At 47.7% G+C, this 10112-nt stretch overlaps 1 protein-coding gene across 1 annotated transcript; it reads right to left on the bottom strand.

Moving 5' to 3' along the window:
* Positions 1-174: 174 nt before the first annotated feature.
* Positions 175-10023, bottom strand: taf6 (TAF6 RNA polymerase II, TATA box binding protein (TBP)-associated factor). The gene is made up of 15 exons (XM_088627994.1): positions 9869-10023; positions 8064-8219; positions 7685-7771; positions 7383-7536; positions 7234-7290; positions 6931-7050; positions 6577-6698; positions 6287-6364; positions 6095-6196; positions 5758-5940; positions 3882-3956; positions 3640-3765; positions 3268-3441; positions 2399-2593; positions 175-1353 (listed from the first exon to the last, which is right to left on the bottom strand). The coding sequence occupies exons 2-15, from the start codon at positions 8217-8219 to the stop codon at positions 976-978; spliced, it is 2007 nt and encodes a 668-aa protein (XP_088484120.1). The 5' UTR covers positions 9869-10023; the 3' UTR covers positions 175-975.
* Positions 10024-10112: the final 89 nt, after the last annotated feature.

Raw genomic sequence — 10112 nt, 5'->3', positions numbered from 1 at the left:
CGTGCTGTCCCACCTAAAATCTTGTGTATTTCTGAATCCCACCACCTTCGGTTATCAATCACACCTCTGATGATCCCATCATCCTTCTTCTTCATCTCCAGCACCATATCCCTCTGTCACTGGGGCTATCTGAACTAATTTGAACACTAAAACACACACACAAGACGTATGAAGTTCTAGTAAATAAAAACAGTCCAACTTTATTACACAATATTAAAAAAACATGTTGACTTCAGTGACAATTTGAAGGAAATGAATGCCCAGGGTGACAGTAAAGGGGTTCTGTAATCTTTGAGTTAGATATAATTTTCTCTCCCCTCTTGGTCTTTCAACAGACTGTATTCATACAGTGTTTGCTACATTTTCTTCTAACCCTGATGTTACAAAGTCATACAAAAACACCTCTCTTGCCTGCAAGGACTTTATGATTAGCACCGGGAAAGGCACCTAACACTTTGCAACTTCTTCATGTGGTTTTGTTACTGTGGGAAGAGGAGGGCAGTGCCACCTGCTTCTCAATGTGAGCTGCTCATGATTACCTGCAACCCAACCATGATTACCCACCCCCCATTTATATGGACAGTGAACCTACATATCCGCCTTCTCTGTCCCATCCGCCCATACACACAAGCCATCTCTCCCATGTCACCCCACTCCCAATTCTTTTCTGTCCTCCATGCACTTTCATGTAAAGCACTTACACCCCTGATCCTCTCTCAAGAAGAGGCAGACACCCTAGAGAAGTCCATGCTCTCAGTGAGGGGAGCGGCAAACTCTGGCTCTGGAAAAGTCCATTCTCTCCTTGGAGTGGCAAACTCTAGCTCTGGAAGAGTCCATTCTCTCAGTGGGGGGAGTGGCAAACTCTGGCTCTGGAAGAGTCCATTCTCTCAGTGGCGGGAGTGGCAAACTCTGGCTCTGGAAGAGTCCATTCTCTCAGTGGGGGGAGTGGCACCTTCTGGCTCTAGAAGAGTCCATTCAGTGGGGGGAGTGCGTACTGGCCCCCGGGGAGTCTGCTCTCTCCAGCTTGACAGTGGGCTCCAGGGAGGGCAGGGCGCCAGAGGAAGAGGTGAGGGAGGCTGTGGGAGTGGGTGAGGGGGAGGGGGAACTCAGGCTGGCGTTCAGACCTTTGACCTCCGAGGAAGAGGAGGAAGGAAGAGAGACCACAATGTATTTCTGCACTGTGCGGGAGCCTGCCCCAGCCCCAGTACCGGACACACCCCCTACTCCTGTCCCCCCGGCGCCCCCACTAGTCTCCAGTTTGACCAGTGGCTGCAGGCCTGACGAGGAACTGGGAACCGTGCTGGTGATGGGAGAGGAGCTGCTGCCAGACTGGGACGAGCTGAGAGTGATCACCTGGAAAGAGACGGGGGAGGCCGGTGATGAGCGGGGACAATGAGAGAGAAGGACGGGCAGAGAAACAACAGAGAAGGAGAGAATAATAGACTCCCAACACTGGCACTCAGAAGATAAGTGGACAACAGAGAAATAAAATATCGTCCATATACAAATACACTCATCCCTTGCTCTATGAGCACAATCGGTTCCAAAATTTCTGCTCGTAGGCGAAAAGTTGTAGAAGCGACACTAAATTCCCATTAAAATACTTGCAAAATTATCTGACTCGTTCCAAGTGCTCCTAACTGCACATAAGCCTGTTGAGTTTAGGCACTTTTCTGATGTGTTATGTTGTGATGTGTATAGTCTGGCACCATAAATTGATAAGTAAACTTTTTAGTAGAATTTAACAATACTGCTTTTTTATGCAAGCTGTTATGTTTTAACATATGATAAGGCAGTTGAGAAATTACATCTGAATGATCTCTATAGTACACATGAACTATACATATGGCATAAAGCAATCCAAATTTTGTTACTAAACAAAAATTGTTGATGATGATAGTTAATAAGTCTAAAAAAAGAGTAAAAGTAAGACAGAGCATCAAGATCTTTGGCGACGTGTATTCTGTGCATTCAAAGATTGCAAAATCCTTGTGTGTCTGTGTGTGCCCTGCGATGGACTGGCACCCAGACCAGGGCATACCCTGCCTGGTGCCTGTTGCTTGCTGGGATAGGCTCCATCTCCTGGATAAAGCAATTAGAAGCTGGATTGATGGAATTCAAAACAATGGCCGGAACCATAACTAGCATTAGAACGAGTTGCATGCTTGGAGCTCGTATGAGCAAGGGACGTTCACAGGTAGAACAAAAATAGGTGTATATGCAGCCCTTATTTTAGCAAGTGCTCATAAGTGAAGTGCTCCTTTAACGAGGTGCGAGTGCACATAGAGGCAGAAAAGGGCTGATACCAGCAGAACATGAGAGCAACGGTAAGGGACTGCTGGGCGGACAGATGGGACAGAGAGGAGGACACACAGGCCTGGACACAGGCAGACAGTACCTGTTGCGCAGAGCCAGCGCTAGATGACATTACGATGAACTTGGGAGGAGGGGAAGGCTGCGTTGGCGTGGAGGGGCGAGCTGACACCAGCGTCTGGACTGGCAGCGTGAGGGAGCTGGGCACCTTGATTATACTGGGGGAGCGAGAGACACCCCCACCGGAGCCGCTCTGAGACAAGGTGAGAGTGGGCCGAGGCTGCAGGGAGGGGGGAAGAGAGAAAAGAGCACGTCAGGTCAAGGCTAGAGGCTACCAAAATATTCAAGACTTCAGCAGGCTCTGGAGGCTAGGTGAGCACTGATTTTAATTTCTGCTTGCGCTTCTACCACATGCTTTGAAGACTGATCCACCGCATCGTTTCTGCACCAGATTTTTATTTCTACCATTTCAAATGGTCACTTATGTTTTTATCACATACTCACAAGTGAAACTGAGAGCTGCTTTAGGATTAGGTTCTCCTGTAATGACTTCTGCACCTGTCCGGAAGTGAATGAGTGAATGGATGAGCCCCTCTGACCCACCCACCTGTCATTTGACACACTTCATCGCCTCTGTGCCTATCTGAGTTGGCACCAACTGGTTTAAGTGACGCGTCTCTCATGATGTCACTGCAAACCCGCAGGCATTCTCCGAGATGCTCCGAGAGAGCCTAGTCCAACTAATTCCTGTCCTTTCCCAGTGGCACTCAGCTAATGATGTGCTGTCACTGGGACAGGTGCAGATTTCAGTTTTGGTATGGGCTGTTTTTAATCTTTGCCACAGTCCTCAGGAACAACGACATTTGAGCCAATGCTGATAACTCATCAATACTGTATCTTTACAGAAAACGTGAGCAACTGATCCTGAAGCTGCAGTACCCAAACCCCAGTTACCTGTGTGATGGTCAGTGTGGTGCGGTTGACCTGCTGGGCCTGCATGGCGGCCTGCGCCCTGGCCTTCACCACATGGGAGCACAGCAGCGACCCGAGGTAGCCATAGTCAGTGCGATACTGGTCTGGGTTATCGGGAAGTGGCCGTGTCTTCGCAATCACACTTGCGCAGTGTTTCTGCACGGAGGGAGAGGAAAGGGTTTTACAGCGCTGCAGGGGGGTTTTGAAAGGCAGAAGGACACACAGCCGCACGCATTCGATATCCCTGACCACAGAGACAGACACAAGACACAGTGAAACCTGGTGAGGCAGACACACACAAACACACACGGAGCCGATATCCCATGACCCCTGACCCCGACTCTGTGCCCTCACCAGCAGCAGGCTCTGCACGTGCTCCGCCCCGATTTTGTCGATGTTGCTGACGACGGGCCCCTCCATCACGGCCTTGATGCGGGCCCCCTCCACTTGCAGTCTCTGAATGATCAGAGTCTTGATCACCTAGAGACAGACCGAGAGGTCAGCACGCTGGGAGAGGGGCAGAGAAAAGGACGTGGCCTAACCAGAACCCCAAAGCCAAGCCCGCCCCCGGACCCCTCCCGTGACTCCTCACTTACATCAGGCCCCAGCTCAGCCAGCCCTGCGATGCAGCCGTAGCGCGTGGTCCACTGCGTCTTGTCATCCAGCAAACTCTGCTCGGAGAGAGGCAGAGTCAGTATCGCCTGGCTGAGCCACACGCTGAAACACTACTGCACACTAGCACACGTGATCGCTCACACTAGCACAAACATGTCACTGCCAGTCACACTACAGTGTGTTCAAGTAGATACAGTGGGTTCATGTCTTACGCAAGTTTAAAACACGGGTTTTTAAGATAACACCATAAACCCTAAAGTATGTTTTTGTTTAAATTATGTAGAAATAACGCGTGCTGCACAGTCACGCCGCTGGTCGCCCAATGCTCATGGTTCGAGTGTCTCGTTGGGAATGCTGGTACACAGCGATGCTGTTGTTGAGAATTTTTTTCTCTCTCTCATTTTCTTTTACTCTCTCTCTTTCAAATTCCCTGTACAGTAAACATAACTGATGCTTACTAATATTTTATGTATTTTTATGTATACATGTCTGTGTAAACTGTGTTTTTATTCCACACATGTTACAAGTTGATGTATTGAAGGTATTTAGTGTATGGCACGTCCCATCATTCGCGTCTATAGGGTGTAAGTAGGGTCAAACTTACACACGTGGAACACAACTATAGCATTTACCATTATTTAAAATAGAAAAAAGTTTAAATTACATGATATTTACAATATGTGCGGGTTTCCGGAACGCAGCCCCCACGTAAATTAAGAACCTTCTGTATCTGCGTGCGCATGAGCAGGCTGCAAAGGAGGAACAGGTAAAGGTTCATTCTGTGCTGAAAGGAAAAGAAAAGAGACACAACCTTTCGGCCGTGAAGCCTTCTTCAGGTGTGCAAAGAAGGCTTCTCACACGCCTCAAGAAGGCTCCATAGCCAAAATGTTGTCTCTTCTGTTCTTTTCCTTTCAACAAGGAATAGAGCCTTACCTGTTCCTTTACTAACTGCCACCAACAGAGAGTTCTGGAATGTATACTCTTGTACTGCCAAAACATACAGTGGTGCTAGAAAGTTTATGAACCCTTCAGAATTTCTGCATTAATTTGACCAAAAATGTGATCAGATCTTCATCTAGTCATTTAATGTTGGATCATTCTGATCAGTAAATGAATGAAACATTATATCCTTCTGTGTGTTGTTTTATTGAGTTCTCTTTATCTGTATGACTTACATGAAGATCTGATCACATTTTAGGTCAGATTTATGCAGAAATTCAGAAAATTCTAAAGGGTTCACAAACTTTCTAGCACCACTGTAGCTGGGAAACTAAAAGTAGTCTGGAACATTGGGAGAGGGCACGAGACTCATTGTGCACGCCAACCAGCAGCAGCAGCCCAGTTTTGTCTTCCCATAATTCAGTCCGGGATTTGATTTGATTTCAAAGAGAGCTGCACTCAAACCAAGAAAAGTTCAGCTTCAGCCTTGAACCTGTACCATAGATGAACAATGGCGTTCAATATTCTTGTCACACACCAGACCAACACATCTGGCCACATAGGCCTATGAACTCTCCTGCAGTTTAACACACCCTTCACGGTGTTTGTTTAGTTGTGAAAAGCTTGTTGAACCAAGAATCTAATCCAGCTGTTTTTCTTCAAGGATCACAGCTGGGCAATTCCTATCGTTCCTACTGCTACTGTCAGTCCTAGATGTACAACCTCTTACTTTTTATTTTTTTCTCAAGGTCCTTGAATCATTTGCCCTGTAATTGTGGAACAGAATAGAATTACAGCAAAGTGGAACTCAGTGTGGCCCAATCAGAGACACTGCCATGCTTTGGACACCAAAGGGTGGCACCAAAGCATGCCACCCTTGCACAGTCACACACACACACACACACTCTTCGTGCTAACCTTGGTGAACGTCTTTGTGATCCTGGACTGGATGTTGTTGGTGGTTGTGCTGAAGGTCTTGCAGCTCTGGGCCATGAGCCTGGCGGCGAAGTCTCGCAGCGCCCAGTGATTGTCCACGTCTGGCCGCAAGCACAACTGCTTACTGACAATACACGTCACCACCGCCGGGATCAACTCATGGAGCTGAGCAAGAGAGGAACAGAGAGGGGTCTATGACACACAAGGTCTTACAGGGACACACTCTTAACACACACACTGAAGCATGCACACACACAGTGAGGCAAACTGAAACACAGATACACTGAGGCACAGCTGTGCCTGTTTAGGGGACACTCACGTATTTCTCCAGGTAGAGAGTGGGGTTGTCCATCAGTGCCTTCACCATCCTCATCAGGTAGATGAGCAGCGCCAGGTTATTCTGGACCACATTAACACGCACCTGAGAGAAAGAGAGAGCACACACAATGAAACACAGCGCAGGTATCGAGGACTTGTCCAAGACGGACAAGAAGGAAGAGGGCAGACCTACCCCTTCCGAGATGAAAGTGCTGAACCGTGGCAGCATCTGGTACAGCCCAGGGTCAGTGGCGATGCTCTGCAGGGCCTCCTGAAAGAGAGGGACAGACCGTAAGAGGGTGCAGTCAAACAGCCAGCTTCCTCTTCCATCAGTACACTCAACACCCTGCAACACGGAACACTGTCGCACCGTCAAACAGGCTGTGGTTCACAGGGGTTGACAGGCAGGCAGGTGCACACAGACACAGCCAGGCAGCGTGACAGACATAATCACACAGGCTGGTGGAAATCAGAAGGACTCACAGCTCTCTTAGCCTCACAGGAGCCCACACAGGCCTCGGTGATCTCCTTGTAGTAGAGCTGCTGCTCCACGGACAGCTCATGGGTACTGCGTGGCTTCAATCGCAACACACACTTTTCCTTTCCTGAGAAAGATGGGGAGAGACGTTTTAACAAACACCCTGGCCCTCCGACGAGCCTGCCACCAGACTATTACAGCTCTTAATAATTTTATTTTTTCCAGTGCCGTTAATACTCAGTCTATAAATGAAAACTGAACACAAAGACCCCCTTGAAAATACATTGCAGATCGGGAAACTTTAGAATGATTACACAGCACTTCAACCCTCACTACATAAGAGCAGTAGGATTACTAACCTTTAGCCTCTGCAGTTGTCGCTCCTTGACCTTTGCCCTGAATCTGCCCCTCCTCTTCCTGTCCGGGCTTCACGGCCTTGAGAGGTTCTGTAGACTCAGCCTTTTGCTGCTCTTTTGGTGCTGTGAGATAGGAGGAGGGCATGAGAGAAAGACAACCAGTGTTTCACAATCGTAAAATCTGATTAAACTAAAGGTGGCTACAGCTAGGGTCAGTGCCATACAAAAGTCAATGTTTGCTCATTTCCCACTGTCACTACAAAAAGCAGCAGTTTTGCGGGACTACAGATCCCAGCATCCTCTCACCTGGTGGCGGGTTCTCTGGGATGGCTGGCTGGACACCTTCAATGCTCAGCCAATGAGCTGCAAGACAGGCAAGATAATGAGTCATTGAATAAGTCAGACTGTCTGTCAATTAGTCACTATGCAGGTCAGTCTGTTGATCGGCCATCTACCTTTCATCGACACATCCAGTGGCACCCGGGGAAGGGGCGTGTTGATGATGTCACTCAGGTCCACCTCCTTCTCCTCATAGAAGTGCAGCTCTCTGCCGCCTCCACTGGCAAAACGGAAGGGGATAAACTCCTGGGACTGGAACCCATACAGCGGCTGGAACACACACACACACAACACGCTATTATACGCAAACACAATACAACACACACTGCACATCTACTATAAAAACTGATAATTTCAGAAACTCAGGTCCTGTGTGAATGAGCATGGTGGCAAACGCATGGCAATCCCTCGGTCTCACCTCCACATTCTTCAGCTTCAGGGCATAGTCGATGTCGCTTGTTGTCAGTTTGCGCCTCTTCCCATGATGCATGAATTTCAGCGCATCCTGAGGGCACGACAGAACTTGTCAGCCAATCACAGCCTAAACCACAAATTGGTCACCCATCACAGACAAACACATGTTACAAATAAATCACTTCCACTTCTGAAAGACAAACGGATGCAAGCATCAGAGAAAGGCACACAGACAGGCACAGGAAACAGGCTGACTAAGAGCTGGTGGTGCGTCTCAGTCATCCAGAAACAGAGGGTCAGTCTTGTGCTGGAGCGCAGTGGCGTGGGGGGTATGTGTGAGAGATGAACACAGACAGGCACAGATAAGACGGAGAGTCACCGACCTGAGCAATCTCCTTGATGCGGTAGCTGACCTCCTCGCTCAGGGCCAGGCAGGACTCCTCCTGCAGCTGTGACACCCCCACCGACTCAGCCATGGCCTTCATGGACTCGGTGGGCAGCACCGTCACACACTGCTTCTGCTTTCGCTCCTCTGCCATCTGGGAGAGAGAGATACATGGCACTGAACACCAACCGGAGGGACACCGGTTCTCTAGGTCTATCCCAGAATTCCCACACAAGGGACACTGCATGTACCTCAGTTCTGTACGTCTATCCCAGAATTCCCCCACAAGGGACACTGTCTGTACCTCAATTCTGTAAGTCTATCCCAGAGTTCCAACACAAGGGACACTGTCTGGACCTCAAATCTGTAAATCTATCCCAGAATTCCCACACAAGGGAAACTGTCTGTATGCCTGTTTTGTTAGTCTATCCCAGAATTCCCACACTAGGAACACTGTACCTCAGTTCTGTAAGTCTATCCCAGAATTCCCACACAGGGGACACTGTACCTCAGTTCTGTACGTCTATCCCAGAATTCCCTCACAGGGGACACTGTACCTCAGTTCTGTAGGTCTCAGAAATCCCTGCTGTTTTTGCTAGTGAAGTGGAACACAAATTCCTGGGAGAGTGTAAGTCTTATTGAGGATGTTTTTTTATGAGCAATTATTAAATAGTGCCTTTCACTAAAAATAGCACTTCTCAGAATACAAAAAAAACACGAAAAAAAAGAACAAGAGATGAGGGCATAAAAAGGCTGTTGGTGTATAAAATGTCTTCAAAAAGATCAGCAGTGGTCGTTTCCTTGTTAATCCTGGGAAAGGAGCTGCAGAGGGGCCTGGTGCCGGAGTCCTGATGGAACGGTCTCCCATGCTGTAGGTGTTGGCTCCTGGTACGTACAGCAGGGCCCTCCAGCAGAACCCAAGCAGTCTTCAGTATCATATGGACTATTTTAAGCCCTACAAACAGGCTGCAAGATCTTATTATCAGCCTGAATAATAATAGCCCAACACTGGTTACCAGTATAGTGAAGCTAAAATCGGAGACGCGCGATCAAGCTCAAGCTTTTTATTTTCGATCTTGCTAAACAATGCGATACCCTATCCGGCCTCGGCAGAGACGTTTTCCAGAAACACCACAGCACAACACTGACTGAGCCTTTCCTCTGAAACAGGCATGTTTAAGGAGGCCATCAAACACAACACTGCACTGAGCCATAGAAGTACCACCCTCCGTTACGCGAGAAAAGAGAAATAGTAGCACAACTGCAGACATGTAAAGGCAGAGTCTTAACCAGAGGCTCAGGAAGGTGGTCTCTCGTGGCAAAGTCAGAGATGTGGCCCCTCACAACAGTCCACCTATACTCTTGTGACGTCATCCATCGACTACGTCACGCTCCTTAGCTGAACCATCTAGCGCTTGAATTTAGCTGAATTCAGAGAGATTACTAACGCTGAAAGATACCATGGAAAACGCAAAAGAAACGCTAAATATTGGCGTACTTAATCAGAAGCTTAGACCACATCAATCATACAGCGAGTCTGAAAGAGACGCGTTTACAAAACCGAGACACATAGTATTGCATTGTTGCTGCAGTACTACTACTGCATGCTATAATCATCAGCACTTCAAAGAATCACGTCGTGTTCTGTGAAATTTCAATTCCTGCCTCTCATGTGTTTTCTTGTTCATACATCTTACGGCTACTATCGTTATGTTTTGGTTTCCCGCATTTTCTTCGTTTTCGCTTTACACATTCAGCAGAGTTCATGTTCCTTAACGCAGATGATAATCATACACCACTCACCTTTCATGTACTAACAACTGCAGAATCGGGCGTCTGAAGGAAAAAAAGCCCAGTATGAAATAATGTTTTTATTATTATTCCTCATGCCCCGACACTCTTTTCTGGAAATGCCGCCATCTTGATTTGGTTGGTGAGGACTTCCAGGTCCCTTACAGATACGTTACATCACATGAGTTGCTTTTTTCTTAGAAAGACTCAAATAATCATAGATATTATATGAATGTGATATATATTCGTCCATTAG

The sequence above is a fragment of the Lepisosteus platostomus genome, chromosome 4 (genome assembly GCF_059453375.1).
Source record: "Lepisosteus platostomus isolate fLepPlt1 chromosome 4, fLepPlt1.hap1, whole genome shotgun sequence".
NCBI classification, from domain to species: domain Eukaryota; kingdom Metazoa; phylum Chordata; class Actinopteri; order Semionotiformes; family Lepisosteidae; genus Lepisosteus; species Lepisosteus platostomus.
The sequence above is the reverse complement of the archived record's forward strand: the minus strand, read 5'-3'. Positions and strand labels throughout refer to the sequence as shown.